General features: G+C 43.6%; 1 protein-coding gene across 1 annotated transcript in view; it reads left to right on the forward strand.

The window, feature by feature from the left end:
• The window catches only part of Fer1l6 (fer-1 like family member 6), a 125,935-nt gene that overhangs the window by 26,242 nt on the left and 74,970 nt on the right, over positions 1-24,723 (forward strand). The window contains exons 11-17 of the mRNA XM_052747861.1: positions 1,470-1,578; positions 3,633-3,816; positions 9,214-9,334; positions 11,144-11,244; positions 14,313-14,403; positions 18,694-18,813; positions 20,749-20,901. Of these exons, the coding sequence (XP_052603821.1) occupies positions 1,470-1,578; positions 3,633-3,816; positions 9,214-9,334; positions 11,144-11,244; positions 14,313-14,403; positions 18,694-18,813; positions 20,749-20,901 (879 nt within the window). The remainder of the gene's footprint in view (positions 1-1,469; positions 1,579-3,632; positions 3,817-9,213; positions 9,335-11,143; positions 11,245-14,312; positions 14,404-18,693; positions 18,814-20,748; positions 20,902-24,723) is intronic.

The raw sequence follows: 24,723 nt of genomic DNA on the forward strand, positions 1-24,723 counted from the left end.
GAATCCTGTCTGCATGACTTCACTTAGAATCTTTACTCAGAAATGTGATGCTGGGTCACTGTGCCTCAGTGGCATCTGTTGCCCAAGTTGTCTACACATTCCACATTAGGAAGAGCTACTTGCAAAGAACCGAGTATTACCTCATAGTGCAGTGGTTCTCAGCCTTCCTAATGCTGCAACCCTTTAATACAGTTCCTCATGCTGTGGTGACCCCCAACTATAGCATGATTTTCATTGCTACTTCATAACTGTAGTATGAATCATAATGTAAATATTTTTGGAGATGGAGGTTTGCCAAAGGGGTTGTGACCCACAGGTTGAGAACCAATGCATAATGGTTCCTGCCTTATGGCCTGCCATAATCCAGTCTTCCAGACTATCTGTGGGCTTCTTGACCAAAAAGCCTTGGTGAAGACCCTGTCTCAAAAGCCTTAGCTGACTTTAACTTCCCGGTGGGCTTGGAAGCCCCTCAATTTTTCTGGGCCTTATTTTGTTTTGTTTTGTTTTTTTCCTTTTTTTCATTATAAAGAAAGTTTCTATTCACTTTACATACCAACCACAGGTTCCCCCCTTCCCTCTTCCTAACCCCCAGCATTCCCCCACAACCCAACCCCCATCCCCACATTTCCCAAGGTAAGGTCTATAGGCCTTATTTTGTAATGGTAGAGGTTGGAGTAGATACTCTAATGTCCTTTTCAATATAAAAGCATTTGTGATTCATATACAAGTGATTCACATCCTTGTAACAGTGTTTAGTGTGTATAGCACCCCAGAAACATAGGATCGATTGGTGCATCTGCCTATGTGTAACACTTCACTCTTTTCATCTGAGTTTCCTGATTATTTGAGGAAGTAAACTTTGACTGTGGGTCCACACAAGGCCACAGGTTAGCACATGCTAAGCTCAAAGAACCCAGGGTCTGTGATCAGAATGCCTGGGAAAGTTACTCAACAACACAAGCTTCCATTCCTTCAGTTTCCTTTTCTATAAAATGGGAATGGTACGAGTTTCCAGCTCCAAAATTTGTTATAAGGAACAAATAATAAATGTATGTGCGCACCCTCAAACAGTTATGTTGACGTGCAAGCATTTAGCGCGGTGACTCTCAGCAGCTCATCTATGGTTTTCTGGGTCTACAAACCTGTTCCGTGCTGGGTCCTTCCAAGCATCTTTGGAAGACACACAAGCTCATCTCTTGCCATGAAAGGAGACATTTTTTTTGTATGTTAAGTTAGCAGTTCATAAGGTAATTCTGTGCCATTTTAGACCAGCAGCTAGCTGGGTTTGGACTTGAGTTTGTTGGCCACGATTGCTGCCGGTCTGCTCAGTGGCAAGATGTGACTTTTCCAGCTGTAACAGAGACTCGGGTGTCTATGAATTACACGAGACCAAACAAGTTTCACTAACTTGGCTTTCTAGTGAGAAAAGGAAGCCAGCTCTGTCTAGCAATTTTTTTTCCTCTCTGTAGATTACACCAGAAAAATATGAGGAGTTTTTACTCTTTGGAGCCTTTTTTGAAGCTACCATGATTGACCGGAAGATCGGAGACAAGCCCATCAGCTTTGAAGTTTCTATTGGTAAGGGCAGACACATGCAGTGTTTGGGGCAAGTTTATTTCTTGAATAAATGGATTAATGCCTTACATGAAGGTGTGATTATACTCTGGTGGAGATGGTAGGTGGCACCTCAACAAGAAATGATAGTTCCTTGTCTACCCAATGTCACATAAAGAGTAGATTTATTCCTACAGATCTAGTTGCTGTTTATCTGTCTGTTTAACAGTAATCACTAAAGGTTTGGGTTCAGGGACTTGGATTACTAATCTTGGTTCTATTATTTTGGGCTGACTTAATTTCTCTGGGTCTTGTTTCCCTCATGTGTAAAATGGGAAAGACAGTAACTCCTGACAGAACGGGAAGGTTTGATGAACTAATAGGAAGCATCACACACTCAGTAGCTGCTATGGCTATAATTCCCGCTGTCTCCCTCGGCTAAGGAGCAGCTCGATTAAGAGGACTCATTCCAGCCGAGAAGAGCAGATTCACGTTCAGGCAGTTCTGTGGCAACAGGGCAGAAGGAAGTAGAGATGGGACTCAGTCCTTCTGAGCCACACAGCCGGAGAGCTGGCACAGAGCCCCGTGTCTGCATGTCCACAGGGTGCAGATGTCCGTCAGAACTGTGAAAGTTAGCCATGACAACAGAGGCTTTGTCTGTTCTTCCCTTTTATTGATTGATTGAAAATAGATTTTTTTTCTCACATAGTATATCCTGATCATGATTTTCTCTCCCTCCTCTCCTCCCAGTTCCCTCCACCTCTTCTCCCATCTGGATCCACCCTCTTTCTGTCTCTCACTGGAAAACAAACAGGCTTCTAAGGGGTTAATAATGTAATATAGTATAATATGATATGATGCGATAAAACAAAAATGAACACATCAGAATTGGTCCAAACAAACCGAAGGAAAAGAGCCCACGAGAAGGCACAAAGAAACAGAGACCCATCCATTCTCACACTCAAGAATCCCTAAAAACATTAAACTGCAAGTCATTGAATATACACAAAGGACCTGTAGAGCAAAAAGAGAGAAGAAGAGTATATAAATAAAAAAATAGTGAGGTAAAATTTAAAAAAAGAAAAGAAAAAAAGGACAAGTCCTGACCTGATACTATGAGATGAAGAAGCTCCAACCACGCTGTTGAGTTCACCTTCTGTCGGCTCTCTGCTGCTTGGGCATGCAGTACCCTTAAGAAGAGTTTGCTTCCCCATGAAGACTTCCTTGGAGGAAATGAAATGTTCACGTCAAAGTGGCTATCAATTTGAGATTGCTTCTTTCTTAGTAATAGGGGCCTGTGTCCACTTCTTTCAGTTCTAGGACCCCCAACTGGAGCAGACCTGTGCAGTCCCTGTGAATGCTGGAGAGACCTTATCTTACATGAAGATGTGTACAGCACAAAACCTACCCTATTTGAAATCCTCCCCGCAACCACCACTCTCTCTTTCAATACCAAACTCACTCTCACTTTTTAAAACATGATGCTGCCTTTTGGATACTCAGACAAAAAGTCTTTTCTTAGAGAAGAAACAGTTTTGAGAAGGTTCCCAATATTTTGAGTGAAAAAACTCGATCACAAATTAACACATCCACAATGATAGTTTATCAAGTCTCCGTGATGAGTTTTGGTAGGACAGACACACTAAGACGTTCAAAGTGCCAATAGCCCAGAGAGCAAAGGCACTTGATGCTAAGCCTGATGGGCAGCTGGACACAGAGAACCCAATTCCTGCATGTTGTCCTCTGACCTCCACACTCACTCATGAGTGTATGTACATACACAAAATAATAATAAAATTACAATAGATAAAATAACATGGCTATAAAAAACTTAAAATCTCCAGTGGACTTCCTTCTTCTCAACTGTCTTTCTTAGTTTGTAACTTGTGTAGCTTTGACAAAGAAGAAAATGAGATTCGTTGACTTTGTCAATCGAGTTTTCTGGCTCTCCATCATTAGTTCTTTCTGCCTTTATCCTGGAATCTTATTTGCTGGTTGGGAGAGGGCGTGGGTATGCCAAGCTGATGGATCCCACTTGCTGACACCCAGGCCCTCCCTGCTTGCTATCGTTTCTGAAGGTAACTTTGGGAACCTGATCGATGGAGGGTCTCATCATGGGAGTAAGAAGAAATCGGCTGAGCTGGTGGAAGAGGATGTCCTTCCTCTATTGCATGAAGGAGAAAAAGACGTGGCCCACGACAGTGTCATTTCCATGGCCTCCACCACACACCCGGAGAAGCCTCTGGTGACGGAAGGGAACAGGTAGGAGGAGACAGGGCAAGTGAGAACAAAGTTTCTGCTGGGTGAGAATTTTGCCAGTTCCTGGAACTGTTTCATTCAGCTTTTCAGTAAAATAAGAAACACAAGTTTTATCTCAGTGCTGGGAAGAAGTTGGGAACAGGGGAAGCATGATAACTATTATTCTATTAAACCTGCAGCCCTCCATGACACACCCAGGGAATCCATCTAAAGGCAGAGCAGCCATGATGGTTACCACACATGAAGTCCCCTTTACTCTTAACTAAGAAGCATGGTAAACTAGGAAGAGGATTTTAAGATTCTGCCCAAACCCCAGGTGATGGTTATCCTTCTTGTCAGGGCACTGCCAAGTAACTTGACTTGGTGGGATTATTGAATGTGTAATTTCTGACCTTAAGTTTGCCACAGTAATTGAGAAACTAAAGAATGATGGTGAAGCACTCAAAATGACCATCTTAGAAAACAGCCGGGCATCTATACTCACTGTCACAACTCTTTAATTCATGCAAAATTTCAGCCAATCATACCAGGAAAAATATAGAGTTGGTTTAAAGAAAGCCCCATCAAGCAATGCTCGGGAGATTCATGAGAAGAAATAAAAGCAAGCATGCAAGAGTATTGTCTTGCCTAGTCTTGTGCTACATGTGTGAGTAGTCTCTAATGTTGTGGATTCTCATGGTAGCACATTGCTGTCCTCATTTGATGTGTGAGGAGACTGGAATCTAGAGATGTTGCACAGCGACATCAAGGCCATGCCACTGCTTTTCAGCCCTTTGCTCTTTTCAGCCTGGACACTTCCCCTGGGAACCGACTTCCCAGTCTGTTTCCTCAGACGGTCCTGTTCCTAAAAGGCCGATCAGATGCCCCCATTTGGGTGGTTTATACACTGCTCCCCAGACTTCTTTTCCCATCTCTAGACAGATCCCTCTACTCAGAGTCTTCCAACCCATAGTCGGTTGTTTTTCTTTTCCACATTTTAAAGATTAATTTTATTGAATTCCGTGCCTTTGTGTGTCTGTGTGTGGGTGTGTGCACATGTGAGTCCTGGTGCTTGCTGAGTATCCATTACCAGATCCAGAGTGAAGGTTGTGAGGTTCCCCATAAGAGCAGTACACCCACTTAACTGAGACATTGCTCTAGGCCCCAGCTTTGCTTTGCCTATATGTCCAAGGCCAGTAAATGACAAGCTCTGGTCAGTATAAATCCTAGGGTTCTTTGTGTCCTTAATTCTGGTCATGTATTGGTCATTGCTGTGACAAAAATACCCGTCAAAAGTAACTGAAGCAGAAGTTTATTTTGTCTTCTATTTCATGGAGATACAGTCCACCATGATGAAGAAGGACTGACTGCTGCTCCCATTATGTTTACCATCAGGAAGTAGAGAGTGGACGGGAAGTGCGGCCAGGCAATACATCCGGTGATCACTTCCTCCAGTGAGGTTCTACCTCCAAAAAGGTCTCTAACCTTCCAAAACAGCACAGCATCTGGTGACCATCAAGTGCTCAAACACACACACACACACACACACACACACACACACACGCACACGCACACGCACACGCACATGCACAGACACACACACATACACACACAGACAGACAGACACACAGAGAGAGAGACAGAGACGGAGACAGAGACAGAGATAGATACATACACAGAGACATACACACAGAGACAGAAAGACAGACATATATATACACACACAGACGATGGGACAGACAGACGCACACACAGAGACACAAACAGGCACACACACACACAGAGACAGACACACAGACAGACACACACACACACAGACACAGACAGGCACACACACACACAGAGACAACACACACACAGACAGACACACAGACACACACACAGACAGACAGACACACACACACAGACAGGCACACACACACACAGACAGGCACATACACACACACACACACACACACACACACACACACAGACAAACACACACACAGAGACAGACACAGACAGACAGACAGACAGACACACACACACACACACACACACACACACACACACACAAACACGTCTACCTGGCTTGGGTGGGTCATTCCCCCAAGCACCCCTTTCATCCAGCTGTTCGATGCTCCTGGAGGATACCCAGCTGTACACTGTTCTTTGCTGCTCCCGGGTTTTGAACACACTCTCCACTCTGCCTGGCAATAAGCCCACACCTTGGCTATTGGCTTCCCTTATCCTTCAGGATCCTTTTCCCTGTCCCAAGTCTGACTGAGCTTTCTGTACTCCTCAGGGATTTAGCGAGCCCTAATCATAATGGACTGCGGTGGCTTCATTTGTCTCTCTTGCCTGTAAGACTGGCACTTGGAGGGCAGCGACCTCATCTTTGCCCATCTCTGTACCTGACACACTCTATCTGGTTTTCAGTGAGCTAAGGAGTTGCTGTGGACACAGGGTGCTACGGGAACAGAGAGAAGGAGTGGGTGACTAACTCTAATGTCCTGGGAGGACGTGAAGAGTTGGGACAGTTATAGGGAAGATGAAATCTTACAGGATAAGAGGGGATTTCAGAGATAAAGAAGACCACTTGGGACAAAATAGGGTCAAATAAAAATAATTTTAGTTTTTTACCGTCTCAATATTTAGTATTCTCTGCATGTTCTGAACCTTTTCCATTTTCCATGGGTCACCTTTGGAGGGTTCTTTTTAGCTCCAAGGCAGCCATACCTGGTTCCCCATCCTAGTTCACATACACCAGAAAGAACCCGAAGCTTCCTTGTGCTTTAACCCCAATTTACAGCTGGAGAGTGTCAGTGAAGAAGCCCTGCACCTGGGGTCAGCAGCTCCGGAAGACTTTCTGGGACTATTCAACAGGTCTCTGCATCCCCAGATGTCCTCCGCCTGGATGGGCTGTCCCATTGTAGACTGCTAGTGGGATTCCAGGGGCTGTTGTATGGAAAGGATTTAGAGAGCACAGTCTCCAGGTGCCCTTAGATGGGTTCTGTTCTCGTGTTGGGCAACTGGCTGAAGATGACCAATATTTTATGCTGGGATTTTTGAGTATTTCACACAATTGAGCTTTCTTTTTACTTCTCAGTTCCTGTATTGATGCTTTATCCATATAGCAGTGAGCCAGGGAGGCTGCAGATGCATTGGAAGATTTTATATCTGCAGTACTCCTGTGTCTGCATGCACACAGAGACACAGGCGTACATGGGCACACACAAACATGAACGTGCAAATGATGTATGTCTATTGCCACTAATAACATTCCACTGTGCATGTGTTCTGGGATTTCTGGTTTTACAAAGTATGTGCACTTTGTGCACAATCTGTGCTGGGTAGAGATGAGGAATACAATCCACGGAGGTGACATCCAATGGAGGTTCATGATTACATCCCGAGGATTGCAGGCTTATTCTTGCCCCCTCCGCCGTCCCCCCCACCCCACCCCACCCCACCCCCCCCCCCCCCGGGTCACAAGCTGCTTGCTGTTCTGTTGGCCAGCCCTTCACTTTCCATGGGCCAACCAGGCACCTTCTCATCTGCGGCTTTTCCATTTGCACTACGGCTTACCCAATGAGCCTCAACTGCCTGGTCCTCAAAGACACAGTCACAAAACTCTGAAAACCACAGAGACAAAGGCCCAGAATGCCATTAGCACAAGCCAACCCAAAACAAAGGACCCCCAAGAGGAAGTACTAGAGTGTGTGGGCGCTTTAGATGTAGGATTCTCAGTGAAATGATTGTAGACATAAAATAGGGAATAGTCTGGTTTCTGACCCTTTGTCTTTGTTGCTCTCTTGCTGAAATGACAACTTCAGTCCCCCTGCCCCCATCCCCTGCCATTCCCCCACCCCATCCCCCCTCCCTGCCAAGAACCTCTTTGACTTACTTTTCTGAATGGACACCTGCTGGTTTATTTATTTTTTACAGAGTAGACCAGGGGGCCCTTTGCTAATTCCATCATCCTTCCGGAGAAATTTAGGCTGGAGAGCTAAAAAAAGAACATCCGATCTTCTAGGCTAAAGAGCTTTTGTTGGAAAGGAAAACATGTTCCCCTCCACTCCCCTTTCCTCCCCTTTCCTCTTCCCTTCTTTCCTCCATGGTGCTTTCCTTCCCTCTATCTCATCTCCCTCCCCTCTCCCACCCCATCCCTCTCCCCTTCTTTCTCCTCTCTTCCTTTCCCCCTCCTTGCTCTTCTTATGGCTCCTTTCTCTCCTCCCCCCTCTCCTTCTTTTATGCCTCTGTCTACCTCATCTCTGCCCCTTTCTCTCCAAACCACCATAAATACATTTCTCTAAACAATGTCCACATTCTCCAAAGTCAGCACCATGCCCATCCCAAGCATTTGCTCCTGCCTCCCATCCATACTTCTCTTTAGGATCTCGTATGCTTGTGAGAAAATTATAGGGGGGCTGGGAAAAACCTGACCATTAAAACAGTTGTCTGTAGCCAGGGAACTTCACCGGTTGGCTATGCCTCTTCTGCCTGCCCTGGCTCCACACCCACCCAACACCCCCCCCCCCCCGCCCCAGCCCCGCCTTGGGAACCAAATCTACACATTAGTTCTGTCTTCTCTGACTTCCACTTCATTCTGTTAATGACCTTTTCCTATCGGCATTAGGGAATATTTATTCCTCTGCCACCGTCAGGCAATCCTTGGGGCTCCATATCTTTGCTGGTTGGCTATTCGTCTTATCCCTTCCTAGCTAAGCAAGTCACCTACATTATTGACACCGGGGCCTGGTAACAATTAGTATGAGATGGATGGATGGATGGATGGCTGGCTGGCTGGCTGGTTGGATGGACGGATGGATAAACGAATGAAAGAATGATGCTAAGCTACCGAGTACTGGTTTAGATTGGGATGTATGCGTTTATCCCCATTTAGTAACATGATTTACTTTTCTCCAGAAATTTCATTCCTATCAATAAAATCAATACAATGTGCTCAGAATATACATTTTTAAAAAGTAACATTGCTCTTTTCCTTTATCAATTTAAGCCTTCTTTGAGGAAGGTTTGCCCAACATACTCTACACACTGGTGGTACTTTCTAAGCTTTACTCCATGTCTAAGAGTAACTTCTTTTGTATGTTTGGCTTGATTTTGAGAGTTTCATGTAGCCTAGGCTGTGCTCGAACTCACTATGTTGCTGAGGATGGTTTTGAACTATCCCTCCTCCTGCCTCCACATTCCAAGTTACCCCACACTGGTCTGGAGGTAACTCTTGATGCCTTTCATGATAGCCACACAACCCACCATTCACTGATCACAGGTCTCCAATTACAGTCTAAGGATATCATTAGCAGTTACGTCTCCACCCTTCTGCACCCCTACAGAACACATAACACATAAACAAACGCCTGGGGTCGCTTGAAAACCACTGATTGCCAGCTGACTTCCACACCTAATGTGCCTTTACAGAAATTACAACTACTTGCCTTTTGGTGCCAAGAAGCCCTGTGTCTCCTTCATCAGTTCCTGGGGAGACCAGACATTCAGACTGCACTGGTCCAACATGCTGGGGAAAATGGCTGACCTCTTGGTAGGTGGCTTCATTGGCATATTTGGGAAACTAGGATAAAGATATGCTTTTCTCGACGGGCAGTGGTGGCGCACGCCTTTAATCCCAGCACTTGGGAGGCAGAGCCAGGCGGATCTCTATGAGTTCGAGGCCAGCCTGGTCTACCAAGTGAGTTACAGGAAAGGCGCAAAGCTACACAGAGAAACCCTGTCTCGAAAAACCAAAAAAAAAAAAAAAAAAAAAAAAAAAAAAAAAAAAAAAGAGAGATATGCTTTTCTCTTCAACCATGGCCTTGACCTCAGGTCAAACATCACTGAATTGGGGTTGCTGTATTTCAAGGCTTCGATCATGGGAACCCAGAGGAATGAGAATGTTTTGCAAAATCCCCAAATTCAAATCAGCCTATCCAAATCAGAACCCCTGCTCTGGCTTTTGCTCTTACAGGACCTAACAAGTGGCTGGATCCTCATCTCCCAAAGGCAGGAGGAGAAGATATCTCACAAAGTTAACAAATCCTGGCTTCAAATGGCCCTTTCCTTACCCTCACATTTCTTGCTACCCACAGGTCTCATGGGGAGGGACATCCTCTAATCCTCCACTCACTGTCCACGGCCTCATCAGATGACTCTTGTTTCACCTTCCTGGTCCACTAGAAGCCACCCTAAGGAGAGAACGTGTATCTCTTTCCTCTTTGCTTCACAACCCAACTTCTGTAAAGCAAAGTAGTGTCTTCAACTGTGGGATTCTAGGCGTTGGGGAGCTAGACTCTGAAAATAGCCAGAGAAGCCTAGACTAGGCTCACACAATGTGCAGGTCACAGGCTTTGCAAGACAGGCCTTATTTATTCTTCAGGCAGAATAGATAGAGTTCACCACTAACAGCAATGACAAAGCAAACCAGAATATTCCTTAGAGACTGCAATAGTCTTTAGCACTCTTTTCTAATTCCCTGCTCAGTGTCAATAGCCCTTCATGGCTTCCATGACTAAGTTTATTCCCTCTATGGCAGTAAGGTAGGTGGTTCCTATTAATTTCCTATTTTATAAATGAGAAACTGTGTATAATGAGATTGATTTACCAGTAAGCCACAGCCTGGATTTGAACCCAGGTCGCCCAAGCCAGAGCCCAAATCCTTAGACTACTTACTCCGTTGTGATGCCTCTTCTTTGTGTATTGGAGGTTCAAAGAACAGAGCTTGAGTCCTCAGGCACCAGATTTTGGCAGGTGGTAAAAATGCAGCTTTTATAAATTCTAGCAAAGCAGTAGGAATACTGGCATTTCCCTTTAGACCCCATTTTCCTCTGGGATGCTGAGTAGAATCCTGGAATTGATGCCCAAAGAGAAATGCAAAATTATTAAGTATATCAGCATATAGTCACTGTTATATCCAATCTACCCTGTTCCCTGCCCCCAAACCTGATATACTCAGAATTGCTTTTCAAATGCCAGTGGGGTTACATTACTTTGTAAAATTGACAAATGTTGACTTTGAAATTTTTTTTATAATAATACATACATTTTAAAATTAGGAAATATTTCTCATGATATTAAGTTTCCCACAATATGGGTGACACAGAATGATGCTTAGTTAGATAGGAATCGATCTGGGACACAATGGTTCTGAGTAATACAGGAGAGGATGCTCATCTGGACCTGAGGAAAGGGGGGATCGAAGTAGGAAGGCAGCAGTACTTCCAGGCTAAGTTCAAGAAAGAGGGGGCTCTTCCTGCCTCTCCAAAACCACAGAGACAAAGACAGGCCACTGTTGTTTCTGGAATGTGACAATCGGTGATCTCTACCACAAGTCCCACACGCTGTGGTTTGTCTTCAGGAAGAAGGCATAGAAGAAGTGAGGGAGCTGGTCAAGGTTTCAGAGGAGGCACCGGAAGAGAAGATGAAGACCGTGCTCAGTGACTTCATCAGTCAAAGCAGGTGAGTGACAGCACCAGGCAGCTCAGGTGGACTCAGCTTTTAATGACCTTGAGAAATCAGCTGCTCTCACACACATTCGGATGGGCACTTTACAGTATTGTATCCCTTCCTGATACATAAAGAACTACCGCGTAAGTCAAAGGGGAGAAGGCGAAACTAGACAGACCAACTGCTACGATTCTTTACGGAACAAGAAAAAGTCCTCACAGCATCAGCATCCAGCAAGGCACTTCTTGTTTGGTAGATACTCAACAATTATACGGCAGTTAGATGCATAATGCTTTATCAAGTGATACTTAATTGATTTTAAAAAACCCAGTTAAGGACTTCTATTTTAGGTGGCAGACAATATACTAAGAGACTCTGAAAGCAGGGTATACTGATCTATTACTGAGTAACAATTGACCCTCAAACCTAGTGGCTTGTCACTGTTTTTTCACATGGCAGTTTGTGTCCATCAGGAAGGCAGGAGTGGATTTTGAGCACAGGACTCCCTGGGTTACTGGGACTAATGTCATCTCTAGGCCCAGCTAGGAAGGATCCACTTCCCAAATCACTCCTCTGGTTACCTATGGGATTCAGTTCTTCCCGGGTAGTTGGGTTGAGGACTTCAGTTCCTTGCTAGCTTTCAGTTTGAGGCCATCCATCCTTAATCCTTTGCTGCACGGGTCTGTCTAAGATGCTCTTATCACGATGAACAGACAGGAAGAGTTGGAGAGAGTGTCAGTCAGGTGGAAAACACAGTGGGCCTTGACCGAAACCTCATCTGATTGCTCTTGACACATCCTCTTTGAACCAAGTCACTAATACAACCCGCAGTAACAGCAAGGGACTCCGTAGCAACACAGATGGTAGGCGGAGCTCTCTTGGGGTCTTTAGCGGCAACTTGTCCCAAGTAGAAGCAACTTGGACCATCTCTTAAAATTAACTCAGTCAAGACAAGAAAAATGAGAACTTGCTAAAAATGGAATTACTAAAAAGCGGGTGGAGATTAAGTTATATCAGAGGTAAAAACCAGTAGACCGGCAGTAGATACGACAGATAGTCTGCTGTGTGTGTTCATTCATGTGTATATATCTAGCCTCATATATATTCACCCACACGTGGACAAAGAAATAAATGTGTTGTTTTGCTATCTTTCAACACAAAACAATATTAAATACTTTTTATATTAATTCCATACATCTTCAATTACACACATATATAATTAAATACATCTTTACAAAGTTTCATCACCCCATCTCTCATCTTGGGAAGTATTGGCACGCAAGCAATCGCTCAATAACTCTTCTACATGAGGGGGTTACTTGAGGATGATAGCTAATGATCCCTCTTTTCTTCACGTTTCCAGTCAGCTGGCAAACCATCCACGTGTGTCGATGACTGAAATGGTGGATTTATAGTTGGTAACTGCAGATCTGAGAGGGCAGGTCAGACCCGAGGTCAGATTGGAATTCCTGCTTCCTGCTCCTTTCTTGGTTGAGCGGTTGGTCTTCCGAGGTCTCCTCCACAGCAAGGATGAGCCGCTCATTGTGTAGGGGTGACGAGGTCATGCACAGTCAAAGAGCAGGCTGGGTCTGAAAGATGGAGACTGGATGGAACCCATACCTTATCACTCACCCAAATTCTGATACAGAGAAATGTGTTTCCACTGGCCTCTGTGTGATAGCAGAGACCCTAAGGAGGTAACATGTCTACTTGGGCTGATTCATCCTGGAGAGTGGGATAGCATTCCCTGTATTTCTAATAAACACAGGAATGCAATAAGATTACGTCTATCCCCAAATATAGTCCTCTTACTCTTTGTAAAAAGGAACAAAAAATGTGGCTTTAATAGTATCTTCAAAGAGAACCTAGGAGGGTTTCCTATAGGCACCAGGCAGAGCATGAGTGTGGGGTCTCTCATCCTATTCTTCTCTTCATAAGTTTCCTTTGTGGTAGTTTTCACATCTATATTCCATATCCCATAGTTCTATTATGGATATGATATTAAAAGAGACATTTTCAATTTTCTCTACATTCCTACTTTCAGAGAAAAGAGATGAATTCGTCCTCCTGGACTGGGTTTTCCTGCCTTTGCAGACACACATCCTCACACACATACTCATAAAACACTTTGCTTCTTCACAATAATAGCAGATACTTGTCCAACAAGTTGCTTCGACACTCAGCAATATAGCACAGGCATCTTCATACATAGATATACCAAAATAAATTTAATTTGTCATTAACAATATTTTATTGCTCTGCTTATTTTATTACTAAAGCATATACTCTATAAATATATTCTTGCAAAATCATTCCACTATTTCCAAAGGACAAGAATTCTACTATAATTTTTAATCAATTATGCACATGTTAAAATGTCCACAGGTGCTATCAAGTAGTTTGTAAGAAATAACCAGTTACTTCTACAGCAGCATACATTTTCCCATCCTCTCCCACACCACCACTAATTTTGCATATTATTAATTTATAAATGAAGTAGCATTGATTTCAATATCATTTAAGTCATCACTAAAGACAGTATGGTACTTCCTTAAGATTTTCAGATCATTTACATTTTTTCTTGAATTGCACTCATAGCCTTTATTATTTTCCTTCTTGACACATTTAAAATTTCATCTCCAAAAATATTCCTCTTCAAGAAGATGGGCACATATTTCAGTCTTCATTCTAAAATATTTGCTTGATACGAAACATTTTAGAAAAGTCTTGCTATGTCTTAAATATGTAAGACAGAGAGCTGTATTATTTCAGGCAAATTTGCTATGGAATTTGATAGCAGTCGCAATGGGTATGTACTGAAAGAAAATGAAATTCATAAATTCCCCAAATGAACACAGGCACAGGGTCTGGGGATCATTTCCAATTTTTTTTTTTTTTTTTTTTTTTTTTGTCTATGAGAAATGTTAGCACACCATTGTTTAATCCTAAATTAAAAACCTTGGCTCTGTGGCTCTATCAGCTTTTGACTGTGCCACAGAAAGTAGATATTTTTGCAGATCTCTGGAATCATACAAATGGATTTTCACTAAGTAGGCTGCAAAACGGATATTCTCTTTCAGCTCCTTTATCTCTGAAGCAGAAAAGAAACCGAAGATGTTGAACCAAACTGCGTTAGATAAGAAACGACTCACGCTCTGCTGGCAAGAGCTGGTATGTGAAAACCTATTTATATTTTGAACGGAGTTAAAGCATGTGCTTTAAAAATAAACCTCACGGATGACACATAGGTCACAGGCCAGACAAGGACAAGGTTTAAAGAACACACTTTTCTGTGAGGTAGAGATAGCAGTGGGAAAGAACGTGTGCTGGGTAGGAAAGGCGCTCACGTCTATTGAGGATTCACAAGGGTGAGCTGGAAGCCCCACAGTTCCACTTCTCATTCAGATGGAACCTCCCCTTATTTCCTCTGAAATTTGCATTTTCTTAAAGCTGGTAGACCCAGGCTAGAGAAATGGCCGGGTAGTTAGGAAAAACAGCTGCTCTTCCAGAGGACCCAAGGTTGATTCTCAGCACCCACGTGGAGGCTCACAACTGCAGTTCCAGAAGACCTGATGCCCTCTTCTGGCCTCAGCACGCATTGCACATGGTACACAGACATGCAGCCAAAATGCCCGTATTCTTTTTCTTTTTAAGGCTATGTTCTTAGACTCTTCCGCCGCCTTCATGTCTCTCTCACAAATCAGAAGCTAAAAAGAAGTAGCAATTCTCCCCTCCTCGGGTCCCTACTGAGAATCGTGTTAAGGGTTGCCAGAACTTTTTGAGGACAGGAAGCTACTGACGACCTTCTGTGTCCTGCCCACTAGCACCGTGCCTGCAGATGTTTAAAGTGACCTTACAGATGCTCGGTCCTTGTAGAATGAGTGATGGCTGAGAAATGTCAGCCCAAGTCAGATCCTGAAATACCTGACCTTGAACTTTCAGTTCCAGCAATAGCACAAAGGAACATTTGGGTGATGCTGTGATAATTCTGCCAAGAAAAATCTCTCTGTATTTGACTCTGTGGGGGACATTGTAAAGATATGAGCAGAATTCGGGAAGATCTTTTTTGTTTGTTTAAGAACTCATAACTAGCTAATCCAATTCCAGAGACTAAACATGGGTACCTAAACTCTTCCTTCACCTTTCTTTCTAGAACACTTCTCTTCTGTCCCCCAGGATGTCCCAGGGGGCTGGCTCCCATCATCTGTAAGATCTTTCAGTCTGGTCCTTCCTCTGATCCTCTAGTGACATGCTGTCTGTGTCTTCTCTCCATTGCATATTCTCTGTAGAGTTCTGTCTGCTCATTGTCCATCAGTCCTGGCTGGATCCAACCGGCTATGGCAGCATCTTAATGATGTCTCGTATCTGTTCCTTTTCTCACCACAGTGAACAGACTTATGAGAGGAAGGATTTGTAGCAGGAATCTTAAAAGTTCTTATTAATAAAAACAAACCCAGGGCCAGGTATTGGGGTAAATGCTGGAAGATTTGAGAAGCAGAACAAGCCACAGCTAACCTCACCTCGCCAATTCCTCAGCTGATCTTGTTTCCTCAGACTGGAAGCTTCTGAGTCCTCATCCAAATAGATCTCAGCTGAACTGCTGCTCAAAAGCCTAAAAGCTTAACCAGCTCTAGTTCCTGATTTTCATGCCTTAAATACCTTTCTGCTTCCTGCCATCACTTACTGGGATTAAAGGCTCTTGTTACCATGCGTGGCTGTTTCCAGTGTGGCTCTGAGCTCACAGATCCAGACTGATCTCTGCCTCTGGAATGCTAGGATTAAAGGCATGTGTGCCACCATTTTCTGGCCTCTATATCTAGTGGCTTTTCTGTTCTCTGACCTCAGATAAGTTTATTAGGGTGCACAATATTTTGGGGAGCACAATATCACCACAAGGATTTATGTAGGCTCAGGGTTTGAAAGATAACACTCAATCATGCAGGGCGGGTACAGCAGTGTTTGTGGTTGTGGGAGCATGTAGCTGGGGCTGTTCATATCTCCACAGTTCACGAAGCAGAGAGAGAGGGATGACGGTGTCCAGTGGACTTCCTCCTTTTCATTCAGTCTAGCTCAACAGATGATGCTATCCACATTCAGGGTGGGTCTTTTCTCCTCAGTAAACCTCTATAGAAACACCCTCACATACACTTTCAAAGTTGTATCTTCTTAATGCCCAAGGTATTCTTTAATCAAGTTGGCTATAAAAATTCACCATCGTAGACTCATGTCTCTCATCTCTGGATCAGTATATCTTGCCTCCTAATGGAAATCAGATGTCTTGGAACACTTCCCACTCAGTATCTCCTACTCACCCCCACCTCTTCTAGCTTTCTCCTCCATCCTGCATTGGCACACCCAGCAGTACTTACTGATCCAGCCAGAAGCCTCTGTATCCATGCTGACTTCTAATCTCCCACCTCAAACAGTCAATGCCACTCCAGATCCTCTTGATTCTGTCCCTTAAGCATTCTAGAACTTACACCACTTCGCTAGCCTGTGAATTACTACCTGAACTAGTGCTTAGAACCTCTGGCCTAGACTTTGCAGTAGACTTCCTCTAGCCTATCTTCAATTCCACAACTGAAAAGCCTTCAGAAACGAAATTCAACATGATCACTTGTTCATAGCACATCAATGGAGTCCATCAATAATGCGTAGGACAGAGTCTAAATTCCCTTTGCATGCTGTACAGAGCTGTGCTTGACCTAGCATCCTGGCCTTGTCCTGCAGTATGCCTTTACCCTGTATCTGTGCTCCAACTGGCTGGACTCTTGCTGATTGTGTATCTGCATGTGTGAACGCTCCCTCTGTAGGGACTGTCATTTGGTGTGATTGTTCCCTCTGTGGGGACTGCCATTTGTTTTCTTACTGACTGATGAATTCTATTCACTTATAGCTCAGCTCAGATTCAAAGCCTCCAGGAAGCCTGGCTTCACCCCTGTCTGAAATCATGATGCTTTGTACATTTATTTGCATGTGTTACTTTTGCTTCCATTTCACAAAAATGTCCAAGGAAACATCATGTCCAACTGCAGTCTTAGTACCCGACAGACAGCAGGTATTAACTTTTGTAGTCAGCATCACCAGAAGGCTTCTTGTGTGTCAGGCATGGACAAAGTGTTAGGAACACAAAACTGACAGTTTGTCTTTGGGGAGTCCATAAACGGACTGACTTACTCATTCCAAATATCCTTACTACGCTCTGTGTGGCAAGGATGTGCTGTATGTCACTGTTGTGTGGTGGTGTCTATGACAACATGAATGGTGCAAGATAAGAACCAGACAGGGGCTCCCTGTCCAACTAGAAGTCAAAATGCAGACAGGAAAACAACCCGTACGTAAAAATAATCACGGGTTATGATTATGAAGGGAAACTCACTAAAGCCACAGTGACCAGGGAAATATGTGGCATCATATAATAAATGGTGATGTTTAAATTTAAGCCATGTGGAGGCCAGGAAGAACATGAGAGCAATAAGAATGTCCTAATGTTACAGCCTTAGGGTAGACTGAACTTGGCTTGGTCCAGGGCCTCCCGAGGAGCCATGAGCCTGGGGCCCAGTGGGGGAGCGGGGGATGCTATGAGAAGGAAGGAGTAAGCACAGCCAATTCACAGGGCACTGGAAGAGACTTCTTTCTTTTTCTTTTTAACAAATCCCGTAAGTATAGCTGGAAAGGGTGAATACAAATAAGTATTTTTTTTGCTTCTTCCTCCCTTCCTCTGCCCCTCCCTATGATCTCCTCCTCCTTCTTCCTCTTTCCCATCCACTCTTTCTTCCTTTCTTGGCATGGTCTCATGTAGCCCAGGCTGAGCTCAAACATGCTATGTAGTTCAGGATGACCTTGAACTACTGATTCTCCTGTTTCCATCCCCATTCCAAGTGCTGGGACGCAGAGGTGTGCTATAATGCCTGGGTTATACGATAATTGTGTTTGGTATTTGAAACACTCTCCTGACTCTCTTCCTGCTTCTCAGATGGTACCTTGGGCTGGAAGCATCCTTCATATTTCTAAGATGAGAAAGTGATGCTCATTCTGAATTGAGCTGCAAATCAGGACCAGGAGCTGTGTGACTTTTTTCTCACCTTAAAATGGAAATATTGATACCCATCTCCTAAGGTCACTAAGAGGAGTAATGAAAGAACATTGCATGGCATAAAGTAATAACTCAACAAAGTTTAGCTGCCATTATTACAGTTGTTATTAAGCACTGGGAAGCTTAGTTCAGATACTGTCTTGTACTTCTGTAGCCTGGACAAGTTTCTGCACTTTCTCGGTCTCAGCATCCCATCTATCTACCAAAGGAAATGGTACCTACTCTCTCCACATTCCTATGCACAATGCGGGACTCAATACAGTCTTGTATGGAGTTTGCAAACACCTTTACGACACTCCAGCCACGGGGCAATGTTTGTTCCCCAGACTTCTAGAAAGATCTACACTAACTCTTGTCTTTTTTAGGAGGCAATGGCCAAGGAGGCCAAAGGGGCCATTCAACAACAGAAGAAAAAGTTATCTCTTGATGAGATGATCGGTGAAGCCCAGAGCTTTGTGGAGAAGATCCGCTTTCTTGTGGATGAGGTAATCAACCCTACAGACAAAGTTCACTGGGAGGATGGGGAAGAAATCTTCCCAGAGAGGGGGGATGAATGAGTTGAATATTTGCTTAGTGATGGGAGGAGAAATTTTAAAAATTAAGTCAAATATAGATCGCTATATTGATTTTTCATAAAGCCAGAGTGTTCAGCAAAATAAAAAGCATGTCCCCTAGCACAAGAAAAGTCCAAATAAGAATGCTGAGGGTGGGGACTTTGACAGGTTTTCAACTATAAGAGAATTTAAACTCAGGTTCAATAAAGATTAAACAGCATCCCGTTTTAAAGTTAGTTGTAAGGAATGTTTTCTGGTATCTTCTAGAATGATCTTTTAAGAGGGATCATATTTGCTTCTGTCAAATACTGAATCTTTCTTGAAGCCTACGGTTGTGGGTACATTTCCTACGTTGGACTTTGTGGGAGATGGTGTCGGGGAGAGATACTTGAACTTTTTGCACCATTGGCTCTTAGACATCGTGATTCTCTCTCCTAGTATTTGTCCTCTGGAAGCATATTAACAGTGAGACAGGTAATGTTAAACAGTAGACAAGAGACTTTTATGAAGAACATGGAAGGTTTGAGGGGATAGGGATTGGGTCTTCCTGTCTGTAACTAACCAGACTATCCACTTGAAAGGAAAAGTATCGGCTCAGGACCTCTAAGAACAAGTTCTCAGCACAGAGAGATCTATTTGCCCCAGAGAGACAAAGGACAGGGAATAAGAGACAAAGACCAGAGGTAGAGGATGAGGGAGGAGGGGAAGGGAACAAGGGAGAGAGGACAGGAATATTTGTCCCAGAGGACAAAGGACTGCCTCTGGGTAGAGAGGAGACAGATATGACCCATAGGCAAGTGGCAGTTTATAAAGGTAAAAATGGAAACTCTGTATTAGGATGAGGGGTTTGATTTTAATTGGGCATGTTAATTGGGCAAGTCAAAGGGGGCTTTTGATTGCTGGACTTCAATACTTGGATAACTGGACTTCAGTAGTCAACTTCAGAAGGAGGAAGTGGCCAAATAAGGGAATAGCACTTGGTGGAGAGCTTTAGGGATGTAATCTAATAGTTTTTAGCAAGACAGAGAGAATGGGGGAGAAGGGCAAGACCTTCCAGAGCCATTTTTGTGAGCTGGCTAGAATCCCTTACCTTTGCCTTTGGCTCCATATCAGATAGAAGGGGTGAACGCCCCTTTTCAGTATCAAATAGGTATGTCAAATACGAGCAAGACAGGGCACCTACTTCCAGCTCAAACACTATTCCTCCTATTTTTATAGTTTTATTGGTCCATAAATGTACATTTCAAACACAAAATCATGGAACACTTGAAATGAAAACCTGCATTTCCTTGTTGAATCGCTCAATTTAAAAAATTTTTAAATTTCTAAAAAGTTTAGTGGAGTTTCTCCAAATGGCTGAAATGGAAGTCAGCTATTTGGCAACTAGATCTTAGGCACAAGGCTTCTCTAGATTTGTTTTCTTTTTCCTAAAAGCAACTGGGAAATGATTCAAGGGCATTAGCACACTTTTGTTCTTGTCTTTTCATTTGAACTTTCTGGAAATGATACATGATTCTGAGGAAATATAATGCTTTGAAGCTAAGTCAATATCTGCATTGAAAAAGAATCAATGGAAATCTGTAGAAAAGCGTTTGCTTGATATATCAAGAAATGTAGGCAATCAAAGGTGCTCCAACACAGATCTAGCAAATACAGTGGAAGTCACATGTATTCCTACCTCATGACCAAGATGTTTCCTTCTCAAGCAAGTGGCACTTCACTGGCTTGTTTGTACAGGTGTTTAAATACCTACATTGTCTTCTTCTATCTTCTGCTTGCAGAAGAAGGGTTCTTTGGGGATAGGTAGACTCTAGAAGCACATCCATTAAATACCAACCTATCTGATTATATCCCTCCTCCACACAGCCACAGCACACTCTCCCAGATGTCTTCATTTGGATGCTCAGTAACAACAAGAGAGTAGCCTATGCCAGAATTGCTGCCAAAGACCTGCTTTACTCCCCCATCAGAGAGCAGATGGGCAAGCACTGCGGGAAGATCAAAACCCACTTTCTCAAGGTAAGTTGGCTTGAGACCAAAAGAAGACCAGTTTCTTTTGATCCTGAGTGGCTTAGAATTTTTAGCATGTGTCCATGTCTAGAACGCCTTCCAGTGTTTTCAGAAACAGAGGACAGCTGGGAGACCTCAGGCTTCTTGATCTAAATTCCAGTTCTGTGCTTTCTTGTAGCTTTCTAATCGTTATGTCTTCAGAGGCATGTAGATTTCTCTTTCAATCTAATGACCAACCGTCTAGCTTAGATTTTCACTCCTTTGATTACTAGTGAGACTGGACGTTTTCTCTATCTGGTTCTCCTGTCATTTTCTCCTGTATAATGTTTCCAAGGCATCTCTTCACAGGAGTTAATCTATATTTTTAATGTATTTTTTAAATTAACCTCATCATACATACAATTAATATGTTTGTTTAAATTCAAGCCTATCTGGGCATGAAGGCCTTCAATCCCAAATACTTGGGAATCTGAGGCATTTCAAGGTCAGCCTTGGCTACAGAGTGAGTTCAAGGCCATCTTGAACAACTTAGTGAGATACCATCTTAATTTTTTTTCTTAAAAAAAAAGAGAGGAATGGACATGTAGGGGAGATGTAGTTCAGTGTAACAAACCTGCCTAACACATGCAAGGTCCTAGGGTCAACCCCCAGTGATGAAAAGAAAAAGAAAAAATGAATGAGTAAAAGAAAGAAAGGAAAAGGAGAGAGAGAGAGAGAGAGAGAGAGAGAGAGAGAGAGAGAGAGAGAGAGAGAGAGAGAGCATTCTTTTTATAAGGGTATTAGTCATACTAGATTCAGGGACCATCCTATTCCAGTACAGTTATTTAACTAATCACATCTGCAATGACCCTCCTTCCAAATAGGGTAACAGTCTGAGTGCTGGAGATTAAGAACTAAAACAGATGAATCTGGGAGGAACGTAATTCAACCCATAACAGAATTCTGGGCAAATATTTACGGCTGTGTGATCTTGGACAAGTTGCTTAATATTCTCCATCTGTTTGAAGAGTGTTTATTCTACTTTTCATCCACTACATGGATGTGATTGTGAGGCTTAAGTGAGTAAATTCAAGCAAAGAACACATACTTGCGCTTCCTGCAGAGCAATCACTCAATAAACACCTGTGTTCAAACAATGGGCATCCAGCGTCCCAGGGGACGCTGTTAACCCCTTCAGAACTTGTTGGTTGTTGGTGGCTGTGGTGCTTGATCTGACTGGATTTAGAATGAATATGAGACTCGGCCCAGGTGCATTTGTGATGTGGGAAGGACCACCCTATGTGTGGTGGCACCATCCCACGGCCTGGGGTCTCAGACTGAATAGAAAGGAGGAAATGGGGAAAGAGTTGAGCACAGGCAGGCATCCATCGGTCTCTGATTTCTGATGGCCCTGAAGTGGACCTGACGGACAGACAGCCACTTCACCTCCCACCTCTGTGCCTTCCCCCTACGGTTGACTGTAGCTTCCCTTAAACCACCACCCAAAGTGAACCCTTCTTTCCCGAAGTTACCCTTGTCAGAATTTGACACAGCAGTGAAGGCAGGTTTTGCTTATTTCTTTCTTATTAACCCAGTGGCTTTGCTCATCTCTTCCTGTCCTGTGTGTAAATTAACTTTTAAAATCTGCTCCTATAAAACTGTAAGTGAAAAAAAAAAGGCCATTTTTTTTTAACCCAGGTCATTCATTCCCAAATATGAGAGACTGTATTTAACCTTCTCCATTCAAAGAGTGTTGCAGATGTCAGAAAGATTTGCCTTAAAAACAGCCAATCATTTCCAAAGGCCCCGTGCTAAAAATACTAGAAAACGGTATGAAGTTACCCTCTGCTAAATATTGTGATGTATCCTGGCACCGTACAAAATGAGAGCAAAGAGCATCTGTCGCATCCAGCCAGGGCATAGATACAGTTGAGACGGGAGAAACGCTTTTCCCGACGCTTCCGGCCTGTGTGTTATCTTTATCAATGTGTTTATGGCTTTCTTTATCTGCATTTTCCTTTGCACTGGGATTGCCATGAATGATAACTTTCTAAGTCTCCTTGAATTCAGTTACTTCTACATCTTGAAAGGACGATTCAGCAGAAGTGTTTTTCCGTCCTGTTTTCGACTGTCACCTTTCATTTCAACTCCCTCCCACCCACCACTTCTTTCTATTTATTTATTTTATTTTTCTCCTTCCTTAAATAGTAAGCCTGAAGAGGAAAAAAAAAAAAAAAAACCAAGGCTGTGTCAGGGAAACCCAGTCTCACTCTGGGTCCTTAGTGGAGAATTCAGAAGTGGAAATAAACACTGTAAATCTCTACAATCTCTAAGCCCGAAATTCCTCAGAGTGTATTCGATGGCACAGCCATCTGCTGGGTGGCTTTTGTAGGCAGCCTCTGTTCAAAGACCTGTAGGAGGTTGTGATTGTCACTCCGGAAAGTCGTGGAGTTTCACGGTGCCCGTGGGTCAGAAGAAGACTGCTGGAAGGTCTGCAGTCAGGAAATACCCAAACGTTTGAAAGCCTTGAAAGCCGAGTTTGTCAATATATTGCTCCGGAATATCTACTTACAGCCTGTTAGTCACTCTGCCTGCTACTGTGTTCGAATGCCTGGCAGGCTCAGTGGCGGGGTTGAGTGTTTGTACTTGGACGCACAGTGTTAGGTGGCACAGTCCTTCCTGGTGGGGAAGGAATGGTGACAGAGTGGATCTGTGACAAGAGCTTGCAGGAGAGGCTTCCTTTGGGGTAGAGATCAGGAAGCAGAGCTAACGGGCCAACACAAGGGAGGAGACAGTCTTCACAGGCCCCCATCATTTCTGCCAATTAAACTACAGACCCAAAGGTTCTACAGCCTCCCAATCAGTGCCAGGAGCCGGGAAACAAGTGCTCAGATGTCCAGGAGGGACATTTTCCTTCCGACTCTAACAAGGACTCTAATGGGCAGACCTTCTAGTCCAGGGCCCAGTTTGGGAGGTGGGAGATAGATGTGGCCTGGGAAAGGCTGAGACTTGAGCATTTCATCTCACGCAGGATTTTGATGTTGGTTATCAGACTGTTTCTATGCCTCTCCATTCATTACTGTTTTTAGCTGATCTCCATTCTAGTCTCAAAAGGTTGAATAAATCAAATGTGGATGTGTGAGAGCAATTTTGATTTGTGAATGCTGATGGGTTTTTGTTTGTTTGGAAAATTTGCATATTATGACTTTAGGAATGTAGCAGTATCCTGTGGAATTCGTTTGCGGTTCACACACACAGGCGCGCACGCACACGCACACACACACACACACACACACACAGTTTGTTTACCATCAGTAGAAAATAATGATGTTTGCTTTTGTTTTCCATTACTTGGAAGAAATATAGCATAGTATATTAATAGTATGTTAAGAGCCATGCAACTTAAAAACTTAAAACTAAGGTCTGTGGGTCAGCAGGCCCACACCGACAGAAAGAAGTATAGAAGCTCAAACTCCACCCTGGAACTCCCGAGTCAGAATCTGCACTTTAACTGGATGCTCAGGCCATGTGTGTGCACACAGACACACACAGCATGTGTGAGGAGCAGGGTGGGACTCTGCACAGGGCTGGGTGTGCGTTCACTCTAATGCTGTCTGCTCTGTGACGTTAGATAACTGTGTTTTTCCCTGACATTCACCTTATTCCTAAAACATCCTCATTAAAAGTATTGCAGAGCCGGGCAGTGGTGGTGCACGCCTTTAATCCCAGCACTTGGGAGGCAGAGCCAGGCGGATCTCTGTGAGTTCGAGGCCAGCCTGGTCTATAGAGTGAGATCCAGGACAGGCACCAAAACCACACAAAGAAACACTGTCTCAAAAAAAACAAGTATTG

This window comes from Peromyscus californicus, unplaced genomic scaffold, assembly GCF_007827085.1.
Source record: "Peromyscus californicus insignis strain IS unplaced genomic scaffold, ASM782708v3 Scaffold_20__1_contigs__length_68692818, whole genome shotgun sequence".
Classification (NCBI taxonomy): Eukaryota; Metazoa; Chordata; class Mammalia; order Rodentia; family Cricetidae; genus Peromyscus; species Peromyscus californicus.